Source organism: Zingiber officinale, chromosome 7B, assembly GCF_018446385.1.
Source record: "Zingiber officinale cultivar Zhangliang chromosome 7B, Zo_v1.1, whole genome shotgun sequence".
In the NCBI taxonomy this organism is placed as follows: Eukaryota; Viridiplantae; Streptophyta; class Magnoliopsida; order Zingiberales; family Zingiberaceae; genus Zingiber; species Zingiber officinale.
In genome coordinates this window covers 35016176-35029540 of record NC_055999.1, presented here as the reverse complement: position 1 = coordinate 35029540, position 13365 = coordinate 35016176, and the positions used below count along the sequence as shown (strand labels likewise).

General features: G+C 36.9%; 1 protein-coding gene across 1 annotated transcript in view; it reads left to right on the top strand.

The window, feature by feature from the left end:
- The window catches only part of LOC122005658 (protein STRUBBELIG-RECEPTOR FAMILY 7-like), a 41573-nt gene that overhangs the window by 5079 nt on the left and 23129 nt on the right, over window positions 1–13365 (top strand). Inside the window, exon 11 of the mRNA XM_042560775.1 lies at window positions 1733–2013. Coding sequence (XP_042416709.1) covers window positions 1733–2013 — 281 coding nt within the window. The remainder of the gene's footprint in view (window positions 1–1732; window positions 2014–13365) is intronic.

Genomic DNA, 13365 nt, shown 5'->3' with positions numbered 1-13365 from the left:
TTAATGTGTGTGTATAACAATTGAATCCTTAATCAATCAAAATAAAGTTACAATCACAAATAGGCAAGTCATAATTGATAAGTAATAAACATACAATAACAAATGACATATTTCATATTTAACATTGTAGCTAAAAAATCAAAATCAAAATAAAGTTAAAAATTCAATAATCCACTTGGGCCACTTTTTGAAAGGGAGTCGCCGTTGGGCATAGTCATGTCTATAAGGCTGGAATTCCTAATGCATTAGAAGCAATAAATGAAAATTTGCTTGAAAGTCCAACATCTTTCCAATGTTAATATGCACTCTGCTATGTTTAGGTTGCTCTAGTTATTGCGCTTTCCAATCTCACAACTAGTTCATTAAATGTAAGGTAGCAGCATCTAGTCATGTAGTTGGGGAGGCACCTAACCACTAGGCAAAGCAGCCCCATGGTGAAAATGCTTAGGTGGTCACCTGGGTTGCCTTTTAGAGAGGGCTTTTAGCTGACATGAGTTTACTTGTGTTCAAGCTTGTTTATTTACTTATCAATCTTGTTCAAGTTTGCTTATTAAAAATCTTTTTTAGCTTGAGCTTTTTATCGAGCTCAACGAGCTGTGTTGTTGTCCTTATAGAATAGGTTAAATATTTATCCAATTCATGAAACTTATATTAATTTTTAAATTTTAACATATTATGAATAATTTAAGATTATAAAAATGTATAAATTGCTGTTTTTTATATGTATTTAAATTAAAATATTAAGAAATAAATTTATAATTAAATTTTACACAAGTTAAAAGATAACATCATTCATAAATTGTACTTGAACCTTGTTCATGAATGTTAATGAACCAAATTTATTAGTGCTCAAGGTTGTTTATTTTATATATCCTTTTACTATTGAACGAACGAAAATGAGCTTTATCGAACTAAACCCCAAGCTTGTTCATGAAGGTCTGTTATTTAATCCTACTTTTAGAGCAATGCATTCTACAATTTGTTATTCAAAGTGGTTCATTGTCTAAAGGTTGAACCATCATATAATGATGTGTATAGTAAAGTATCTTAGCAAGAACTCGTGGAATGATCAAATATATGCTTCAGTTAAGGAAGCCAAACATTTCAGGGTGATGTAATGCCTTTAACACTATGGTTATGCCTCTTCAGTTTTTACATTGATTTGTGGTGTAATCATATATTTGTTCTTCCATTGGTGGAGCATAAATGTTATGGATTCATGACTTGCTCTACTTGTTTGTGTATTTGAGATGTTATATTGAATTGTTAACTGATGCAGTCTAAACCTTGTGACATCGAAACATTTCTGTGATTTACAAATTTAGCATTCGTAAGTAGTATTATGAAATCCATGGAGAGATTGTGTCAGCAATCCATTATTAAGGGGATGTGATTATCATTAGAAGATAACATGCAAAGAAATTATGTTTATCAGACAGACAGAAACCAAATGATGTCCTATTATAAAGAAATCAAGAAGTGAGAGGGAGAAATAGTCATAAGACAATTTCTGAAAAATGCCGCTTGTACAACCCAGAATTTTACATTTTCTTTTCACTGATTAGTTTGTTATAATTTATTAGTAGTTTAGATGACAATAGTTCCATAGTTATTAGTTATCTTATCAGTCGGCAGCAATGTTACAGAAAAAAATTGGTTATGACCTATTTTGCAAAAATGAAAATGATTTTTGACAATGTAATTCTTTTGTCTTATAATTGATTGGTTGCAGACATGAAGATGATGCAGACACCCCCTAGGATTGATACAGAAAGGTTGTCGTCGCCTGCTCCAATAAGCCTTAAGCCTCCTCCACTTGATCGTTACAGATCATCTGATGAAGATGACGTCTCGAACAAGTCTATAGCAAAGAGGGTCATTACTACCTCTGTAAAAGCAGTTAATTATTCTGTAGCTGACCTACAAGTTGCAACAGATAGCTTCAGTGAAGATAATCTTGTTGGTGAAGGCTCTTATGGTCGCGTGTATAAGGCTCAATTTAACAATGGAAAGGTATTTACTTAGACTCTAGATTATTTCCTTTTTTTGTTAGAAATGAATTCTCAGTTTTGACAAATAGTTTCTTTCATATAGAACACCAATGTAGGTCCTTGGATGCACATCACACTTTTAAGGTTCATTCTATCAAGAAGTCAGCGATCTTAAATTGAAAAAAAATTGTTCACCATCTACCATAAACCACCATGCTTAATTGTGGCTTTGAGAAGCACAAAATATAGTCAAATGGACAGACTGATGCTCTATGTATTGCCACATTTTCTTTTTTTATAGCAACAAGAAAAACATGTAAAAGGATATATAGCACATGCAGTATAACAAGCAAGCTTTTATCCCACTAAGTGGAGTTGGTAATATAGATCCTCCTACACTACTGGACTTGATCACTTACTGTATCATTATTTATATTTTATTTTTTTAATCAAGTCTTCTTTGATCTCCTTTCTCGATTAATATGTATATTCGTCATGATCACACATCACCTAATTAGAGCATTTATTGGTCCTAAGTATATAACTATTAAATGTGTTTCTAGAAGTTTTCTCTTAATAAACGCAATCCTAACTTTCTCTTTAATAGTTGTCCATCCTTATATGTCCGCACATTCACCTTAACATCCTCATCTTTGCGGCTTTCATCTTTTACTTGCTTTATAGCCCAACACTCATCTCTATATAACATAACAGGTCTAACCACCATTTTATAGAATTTGTCTTTAAGATTTAGAAGTACCTTATGATCACAATACCTGATGTCCTTCTCTATTTCAACCATCTTGTTTATATCCTATGTAAAACATCTTTGTCAACCCCTCAATTCTTTTGCAAGAATGATCCTAGGTATTTAAATCTTTGAGTTACAAGAAACTTAACATCTCCTATATTAATAATTGTCTTGCACATTTACTACTACTAAACTTAAATTCTATATATTCTAATTTTACTCTACTAAACTTAAAACCTTTAACACCTAATATCTCCCGCTAAGATTCAAGCTTAACATCTATTCCTTAATGAGTCTCATCGACCAAAACAATGCCATCTACAAACAATATACGCATGGTAACTTATCTTGGATATGTCTAGTGAGTTCATCGTAACTAGTGTAAATGTCAAATTTTGTTCCGCCATAACAGAATCATATAAGAGATTACATATATAAAATGAGTTGAGTTCTCGATATACCTACGAACAACTCATAGTTGGGATAATAGTCACGAATATCGAGCTATTACCACTGCTTTACAACGTTTCAACCCTCAACCCCATGATCTTCGACTGTGAATGATCTGTTGGTGCAATATTCCCTAGGTCAAGGTTGACCTGGTTGACTGAGCTTGAATTGGTTCAAGCTCGAGTCTTGATGTTTGGGTTTCGATGTTTGACAATACATGTAGACAATACATGGAGATTGTAGGTGCAATTGTTCATGTGGGGAGATTGTGAAGGAGAGTCTAGTAGGTCAAAATTGACTGGATACTTGACTAGAAAATCCTGGTGAGTGAAGCCGGGTGAAAGTCCTAACTGGGAGGTTAGGCAGAGTGGAGAATCCTGGTGAGTGAAGTCAGGTGAAAGTCCTGGTGAGTAAAGCTAGGCAGTTGTGAAAAGTCCTAATGAGTGAAGTTAGGCAGAAGAAAATCCTGATGAGTGAAGCCAGGTGAAAGACCTAGTGAGTGAAGCTAGGCAGTATGGAAAATCCTGGTGAGTGAAGCCAGGTGAAAGACCTAGTGAGTGAAGCTAGGCAAGTGAAAGTCCTGGTGAGTGAAGTCAGACAAGGGAAAGTCCCGGTGAGTGAAGCCAGACACGAGGAAATCCAGATGGGTCAAGGTTGACCAGACATCTGGTGAAAGTCCAAGTAGGTCAAAGGGATTGACCGGATACTTGACACGAGGAGAAAAGTCCAAGTGGGTCAAAGGGATTGACCGGACACTTGGTGAGGGAGTCCTAGCAGGTCAAGGGTGATCGGATGCTAGGCATGATGTACCAACAGATCATGGTTGATCGGATGTTGGTTTAGGGTACTTTGGACTTGGTTTTGGGCAAAAAAAACTATGAGCTGGATCGATCAGCCGATCGATTGGCTCATGCCCAATCGATCGGCTAATCGATTGGGTGAGTCCCCGCGACAAGCCTCCTCCCAATCGATCGATCGATTGGGAGAAGCTCGCGATCGCACAGAACAGCTTTGGATCGATCGCGGATCGATTCAGAGCCTCCAATCGATTGCTCGATCGATTGGGAGCTGCGATTTCGCGCGATAAGCCCTGGATCGATCGGCCGATCGATCCAGGCAATTCCCGAGAGCACAGAGGCGCTCTGGATCGATCGGCCGATCGATCCAAAGCCTCCCCAATCGATTGGGAGCAATCCAATCGATTGAGATCCGACCGTTGGCACAGATATTAGCCGTTGGCGAGCGTTTCTTCGGTACTTCTTCGATTCCACTCCACGAGCGACACAGGCGATTTCTCCACAGCTTTCTTCTCCACTCTCACGCCAATTCTTGAAGGATTTTGGGGGCACGTCCAAGTCAAGAGGCGAGTTACAACAAGAAGAAGAAGCTAGGGTTAGGGTTTCTTGTGTAAATCTTGTAAGCTTTTCCCTTGTATTTGCTTCTCTTTATTTCTTGTTGTATTGAGAGTGTTGTAAGGCTTCTCCGCCTTCGGTAGTTATCATAAAAGAGTGATTTCATAGTGGAGGGTGTGTGAGTGTGTGGATCCTTGGATTAGTCACCTCTTCTTGAGGTGGATACCAAGTAAATCTCTTGTGCTAGCGTTATGCGTTTATTTTCTTGTATTTCCGCTGCACATCATCGAAGAAACAAAACAACGAAGAGCACAAGATCGCGAAGAGCTATTCACCCCCCCCTTCTAGTTACATTTCGGTCCCAACAAGTGGTATTAGAGCAAGGTTGCTCTTCACCGGAATCATCGCCGGAAGGGGCAACAAGCTAGAGGGTGAAGAAGTTAGAGCAAATTTATCAAAGTCAAAGAATTAAAAAAGCTCAACTTCAAGATGGAATTCCAAGATGGACTTGGATTCGACACAAGGGTGCCTCCACCATATGTATCTACAAGATTCGATTCTTGGAAATCAAGGATCGAGAATTTTCTTATGATGGAGATAGAGCAATGGTTTACTCTAATGGAAGACTTCGAAGCTCCAAGAAATTTAAAAGGCAAGATTCTCAAGAGGAGCAAGTGGAGCCAAGAGCAAATTCAAAGGAGCGAGGCAAATGACAAAGTGACCAAGCTATTGGTCAATCTATTGCCAAGCAATATTTTGGCTCAAGTTGGAGAATTTAAGGATGCCAAGGAGCTTTGGAGCAAATTGGCAACGATTCATGAGATCTCCTCCACTGTACCAATTCAAGAAGAATCAAATGAGGGTGATTCATTGAATCAAGATCAAAAGGAAGAAGAAGAGGACTCCGAGATTGAGAGGTGCTCAACATTGGAAGAAGAAGTCCTAGAAGCTTCATCCTCAAAGGAGTGCAACCAAAAGAGCAAGGAAGGAGCATATTCCTTGTTTTATGTACAAGAGGATGAAGAAGAAGATGAAGCCTTCACCTCTAGGATTGAGGGAGAGTGTAGATCATTGACACCGGAGCAAGAAGAGACCTCTACATCCGAGTCAAGAGAAGAAGAGGATGAAGAAGCTTCCACCTCCACAAGTCAAGTCAAATATATTGGAGGAGCATCAATGTCAAATCAAGAGGAAGCCTCTACCTCCGGATCCAAAGGAGAAGATGTCATCCCTACACATGAAGGTAAAAATATTTCATTTAAAAATAAAGATCATATCATATGTTTTGAATGTAGGGAACATGGGCACTACAAAAGAAAATGCCTTAAATTGGCCAAGAAGAAGGGCCAAGTGACACCAAAGGGCAAGGAGAAGCCCAAAGAGACCGCTCTCGGAACAAAGAAGAGCAAGGAGCACATTATGTGCTTTTCTTGCAATCAAAAGGGACACTATCGGAGTCAATGTCCCAAGGGGAAGAAAGCGGTCAAGGCTCAAGGAGGAAGCAAAACTCAAGAGGGAGCCTCCAAAGTAAAACACGAGGTATCATTTATTGAGTCTATCCCCTTAAATTATAGTAAAAAACATGCTAGTTCTAATTTATATCATTTTAATGCTATTTACCATAGAAATAGGAAGCATGATAGAATAAATGAAAATCATGTGGCTCTTCATGCTAAAACTACCAAACCTAAGGTTAGAAAGATAGGAAATAATTTAGGCAATAACTCTAAGGATTCTAGGTATTTGCCTAAGAAAAAGAAAAATCAAAGTGTAAATGAAAAATCTAAAGTTGAGGAGTTATGGAGAGAAAATCAAGTCTTAAGGTCAAGACTTGATAAATTGGAGAGGACTCTTAGAAGAATCACAAATGATACACAAGGGTTCAAGAGTCAGAACCTAGGATTAGAGAAACAAGGGTCATCCTATGGTCGTAAAGGTTTGGGATACAAACCTAAGGCTAAGAAGGATGCAATTTCTTACCATAGGGTTCCATATAACTATGGAACTAACCCTAGGCCTAGTGGTCAAGTCAAAAATACAAGGGAAGTTATCCCTAGAAGTATTTTTGCAACAACAAACGTGACTAGAACTTCTAAGAAATCTAAGAAAGTCACTAAAAAGGTGACAAGGGAGGCAATCCCTATAGTTGATCTAGAAAAGATGACCAAGGCTTCTAAGAGGCCTAACAAGGTCACTAAGAAGGTATCTAGGGAAGTTATCCCTAGTAAGTACCTAGAGCATTCAAGGAGCTCCAATAGGTTTTGGGTTTCTAGGAGCATTTTCTCTATCCCTTAGATGGGATAGAGAGTGTCAACTCCGATTAGAAGGGTAGTTAACCCAATTTTGATGAAGTTGACACTCGGAGAGCATTTTCAAGGTTATTATTAACCTTTGAAAATGAAAAGGATTATCATTTACTTCTTAAATGGAGTAAAATGTGCCATAATTTGAGTATTTGGATATAATTTTAATTAGCACAAGAAATCAAATGTAAAGAAATGCCAAGTTGGGATTTTGGCATTTTATTGAGAAGTTAAAGGCAAATCTAAGTCTTATTTTAATTTGTTACTCTTTAAAAGAGTAAATTGTGCCAAAATTTGAGGAATATGCTTAACTTAAATTGGCATAATGTAGAAAAAGCAAAAGAAATGTCAAATTGGGTTTTGATATTTTCTTGGGAAATCTTGGGCAATCTAGGTTTAAACTTTAAGATTAGCTAAGGGTTAAGGATACTTAGATAGTTATTCTAGGTATTTTATTTATGCTAATTTGTCATGCTTTGTTTGCCCATCATATGTCATGACATCATATTTATTCTTGCACTCATGCCTTATTATGAAAAATACAAAAATACCATGTCATGTCATACATACATCATGTAGTCATAGGAAATTTTATTTTAAAAATTATTTATCTTTAATGTATGCCATAACGCATCATGCATTATTTTAATTCCTTGCAAACTAAGGACAAATGACATTCATTAACAAGTAACATCCTTGGTAGATGTTCCTAACCTCAAAATGCCTAGATAGATATGCATCATCCCTAGATTAGGGCAAAACCAAAGTTTACATCTCACTAAAGAACTATAAGGTGACTTGTATGTGATTTCGTACACATTAGGTACAAGTGAGATGTTAGGGTGATGAACAAAACTCAAAGTGTTGATTAAGTGCATTCTTTTGAGTTTTAAGTTCATCAAAACAACACTAGTTATGTGTTTTCCAATCATTGGGAAAGCTAATGTACAAGTCATGTGCATTGAGCCCAAAGAACATGGTTGGATATTGATTTTGAAAAAGGTTTTAAAATGCTTTTAGAAAACCTTGATGAAGACTATCTTTTGATAGTAATCATCATTGAAAAGTTAGACACAAACTAGAAGAAAACACTAAAGTTTTTACAAGTTTTCAAGTTTGTGTCAATCTTGGCAAATAGAAAGTATTTTCATAGAAAATTATTTTTTCTTGATAGTATATGCCCTAAGGAATGTCTACATGAATTTTCATGATTTTTCGAATTTGTAGAATTTTTGGGGAGTTTCTGAAATTGACTGAAAGTGAATTTCAGCATTTTCAGAGCTTCAATCGATCACCCGATCGATTGGGGTGCCTCAATTGATCGGGCGATCGATTGAGAAGACATTTCTCACGAGCAGAATCTCGTTGGATCGATCCACCGATCGATCCACGCAGTTTGAATCGATCAGTGGATCGATTCAGCTGGGTTCAATCGATTGGGACCCAACTCCAATCGATTGAAATGCTGATTTTGGTTGGGTAAGCTAGAGTTCAACATTTTTTAGTCTATATAACCCCTCCTTACTCCTCAAAACACATTTGTATACATTTAGGGGGAGTTTTTGTTGGATCAAAAGCGCTAGAGGGGGGTGGGGTGAATAGCGTTCGTGGCTTTCACTAACACGCGAACACAAGTGATTTACTTGGTTCGGAGCATGTGGTGACTCCTACTCCAAGGTCCATGCTCGTTGAGCGTTTACGTTGGGCAACAACTATAATCTCGTAAAATTCGGTACAAGTATAGAATGAGTACACAAGAACTTTAAAGTAATACCGACAACTAAGTTATAGAAAACGAAGCGCCTGGTTGTCGGGAACTTGTCGCAGCTTGATCGGAAGCTTTCATTAGCAGCACGTTGGAGATGGATCGCTTTTGTATTGTTATGTTCGACTGCTGCTCGAATCCCTCTTTTATACAGTGCTGGAGGCGCCTCCAATACCATTTAAGGCACCTCTAGGTCTCCGAGTCAATCGCGTAGATCATTGCTGAACTCGTCGCACCTTATCAGCTTGAAGGCGCCTCTATGGCCGTCCAAGGCGCCTCCAATCCTTGGTCCAAGGTGCCTTCAGTCCCAATGAAGGCGCCTCCAGCTTCTTTGGACAGCTGGCTTCGGCTTGCACCCGAGGCGCTTCCAAGCTACATGGAGGCACCTCGGACACTATTCATCCGAGGTATAAGTTGCTTCTTTGTTCCTGCAAAATGTGTTAGTCTCAAACACATACCCTGCAAAACAAAGTTAGCACAGTATAGGTATACTAAATGAAATATCGACAGTCAGTGGACTGTCCGGGTCTGACTTCGGATTTCCAACCGGAAACCCTAGGTCGACCCGACGCCTACTATTCCCTCTACGGGGAACGCGTCCTCACCTACTCCCCTCAGGAGAGATTACCTGGTGCCAGTCCAGTCCTCCAGACTGACTGGACTTTCTGCCTAGGGTTACCACCCCCTAGGACCTAGGGTTACCGCCCCCTAGGGTTTTTCTCCACCTAGGGTTACCACCCCCTAGGACCTAAGGTTACCCCCCCTTAGGATTTTCACCACCTAGGGTTATCACCCCCTAGAACCTAAGGTTACCGCCCCTTAGGGTTTTCCTTCACCTAGGGTTACCACCCCCTAGGACCTAGGGTTACCACCCCCTAGAGTTTCCACCTTGCCTAACCGCAGCTTGGACTTTTGCCTAAGAACACTTAGGACTTTCCTGCAAGCTCAATCAAGCACATTAGATAGCTAGGAACCTTAACTTTGAATCCCTTTGCCATTATCAAAACTTAGGTTCGATCGTCGGATGCTTCCCGCACCAACAATCTCCCCCTTTTTAATTATGGTAACCGAAATTCAAAATTAAGTAAAAAGAAAGGACAGTGATAGCACAAGTATGAATTTAGCATAAATATATAAATTATAAGTATAAATTCAGCACACACATAAATAAGCACATATAAGGCTCCCCCTAAATAGAAGCTTACAAAAGCTCCCCCTTAATAGAAGCTTTCCCTTTTTCTTAAAATTTTTATTTGAATTTCCTTATACTATACTAATTTGAATTTCCTTATACTCTCCCCCTTTGCCATATATCAAAATAAAAGGAGAGTCAAAAGAAGGTGAGAGATAAATGACCTTAGCTTATTTTGAGAAACTTAAAAAAATGTTTAGAAAAGGCTTTTAAAATAGAGGGTTAACCAAATTTTGATAAACACTTAGCTTTTTTAGAATTAATATTCATTGTAAAACTTTTAACTAAGTGAGATAAAATTTTTTTTTGAAAACATAACTTTTTCTTTTAAAACTAGCTAAGTTAAAATTATATTGACTTTGAAAAGTATCTTAGCTAATTTTGTGATATCAAAACATTTAGTTAAACTTTGAAAAAAATAAATACTTAGCTAATCTTGAAAAAGCATTTTGGAAGGATATTTAGTTAAATTTGAAAGCTTTTTGAAAAATATTTAGCTGCTAAACTTGAAATGCTTTTGAAAATACTTGGTTTTGAAAGGTACTTAGATAAATTAAAAAACTTAGTAATTTTTCTAAAAATATTTCAAAAAAAACTTTATTTGGTTTTCTGAAAACACCTTGGCTTAAAAATACTTGGTTTCAAAGAGTTTAACTTTTAAAAATAATTAAAATCACAAAATTTATTTTAAAAGAAGCTTAGCTTGACTCCACTCACTCCCTTTTAATTAATGCCAAAATAAATCCTTAGGGTCCTAGAGTCCAAGCATGAGTTGTGAATCAATTTGTTTTAGCGAGGTATCAGAGCTCTAAAGTGCAAGAAGAGTCAGTTTGAAATTTTAATACCTTTAACCAACTGTCTAACCTTTCCCTACTGGCTGAATACCTAGAGGACATCAGTTTTCATTTGGTTAGTCAAGTTAAGTTAGTAATCCAGTTAGATTTGACTAGGGCTGGATCATTTAACTTGATTAATGTAGAGTTAGTTTTTAACGCCCAGACTCACTATGATGCATGGATATAAGCATTTTGGAGTCCAGGTTGTACCCTATGCATCTCACGCCGTTCTAAGTTTCTTTCAAACACAAACAAGTTATGCCTAGTGTGTTTGTGAGATGCTTTGGCTGAAGCTAGGGGAGCATGATATCTAAGGGGAAGATTTTAGACTAAGTCCAAATTTTAAAAGACTAATAAGATTGGGATTTTGAAAACATCATTTTCCTAGAATTTTAAAAGATAATTTTAACATTAGGCAATTTTAAAAAAGATTAGATGTAGGAGATTTATTTGAAAATAAAGATATATTCTACCCAACACATTCCTACTTGTCTTCTAAGTGTACTGAACTCGAGTTCAGATAAGGGTTTTGTGAAAATGTCAGCTAGGTTAGATTTGAACTCAACATGGTTAAGTACAATTTCACCTCTAGCTAAATGATCCCTTACAAAATGGTGTTTTACCTCTATGTGTTTAGTTCTAGAGTGGTGAATTGGATTTTTGGTTAGATTAATTGAAATCATATTATCAATAAATTTTTTTGTATTTTTATATTCTAGATGATAATCTTTTAGTGTGTGCATCATCCACAGGAGTTGAGAAACGCATTCTCCTAGGGCTATGTATTCAGCTTCTGTAGTGGAAAGAGCAACGCAGTGTTGTTTTCTGCTTGACCAACTTACTAGGCACTGACCTAGAATTTGGCAGCTACCACTTGTGCTTTTTCAATCTAGTTTGCACCCGGCATAGTCTGAATCAGAATAGCCAAAGAGGTCAAAGGTGCAGGTTCTAGGGTACCAGAGTCCTACATTTAGGGTGCCCTTAATGTATCTAAGTATTCTTTAGACACGTGTTGGATGTAACTTTTGCAGGATCGTATCTCGCACATACCTACCGCAATAGTGATATCGGCCGACTTGTAATTAGTAGAGTGTCGCCTATTACGCCTATAGTGTTTCGATCTCGGTTTTCCTTATGGTCAAGATCAATGTTGATATTAGTCATTATCGTGTATTTATAATTTTGAATTTTCCACGCCAAAATTTTAATTAATTCTCGCATATTGGTTTGGTATACGCAAATTTCATCCTTTGTTGCTTAATTCAGACTAGAAAAGTTAAGTTCTCTTAAACTCATTTCAAACTCACTTTCCATTAAGTTTGTAAATTCTTTTAGAAATTTTGAGTTTGTTGATCCAAATATTATATCATCAACAGAAATTTGAGCTATGAAAATGTCTTTTTCTAAGGTTTTCACAAAAAGGGTTGGATCTACTTGTCCTTGGTGGAACCCTTTTTCTAAAAGATAATTAGACAGTCGTTCATACAAGGCCCTAGGCGCTTGTTTTAGTCCATATAAGGCATTTTTTAGTCTAAGGACATGGTTTGGATGCTCTAAGTCTTCAAATCCAGGGGGTTGGCTAACATACACTTCTTCTTTAATAAATCCGTTTAGGAAGGAGGATTTTACATCCATTTGGTAGAGCTTGAATCCTTTGTGTGTTGCATAGGCCAGCAGCATCCTAATAGATTCAAGTTTAGCTACAGGAGCGTAGGTCTCGTCATAGTCTAACCCTTCTACTTGATTAAACCCTTTGGCTACTAATTTTGCTTTGTTTCTAACTATTTCACCTTGATCATTTAGTTTGTTTCTGAAAACCCATTTAGTATCAATTATAGTTTTATCAGTGGGTTTTGGTACTAAGTCCAGACCTGGTTTCTTTCAAATTGGGCTAATTTTTCCTGCATTGCTAGTGTCCAGTCTGGATCGGGTAGAGCTTCGTCTACAGTTTTGGGTTCAATTTCAGATATCAAGGCTATTTGGCTACTGCTTCTATAGGATGACCTAGTTCTAACTCCTAGAGATGGATCACCCAATATTTGGTCAGATGGGTGATTTGTGTTTGTTCTTGTTGGTCTTAAGTTTGTGTTAGTGATTGGTTCTTTAGATTCATTGGGTTCAGGTTGGACTTCGTCATCTTCTGTATTTTGTGGGTTAATATTTTCTATATTATTTTCATTTATTATAGTGGTTACTTTATTATCTTCATCAAATATTACATTTATTATTTCTTCAACTTTTAGGGTATGCTTATTATATACTCTATATACCCTACTAGTTGTTGAATACCCTAAAAATATTCCTGTGGTTGTTTTTGATGAAATTTTCCTAAATAGTCTTTTGTGTTGAAAATATATACTTTACATCTAAAAACTTTTAGATAATTTAAATTAGGGATTTTATTATAATATATTTCATAAGGTGTTTTGTTTTGAGATTTGTTAATTAAAATTATATTTTGTATATAACATGCTGTATTTATTGCTTCAGCCCAAAATTGGTTGGATAGCTTGTATTCGTTTAACATAGTCCTAGCGACTTCTTGTAGGGTTCGATTTTTACGCTCTACTAGGCCATTTTGTTGGGGGGTCGTAGGGCAAGAGTATTCATGTTTATACCCATTAATTTTACAAAATTCAGTAAAGTTGTAATTTTCAAATTCCCCTCGTGGTCACTTCTAATTCTTTTTATTTTAGTGTCTTTTTCATTTTCTATTAGTTTGCAG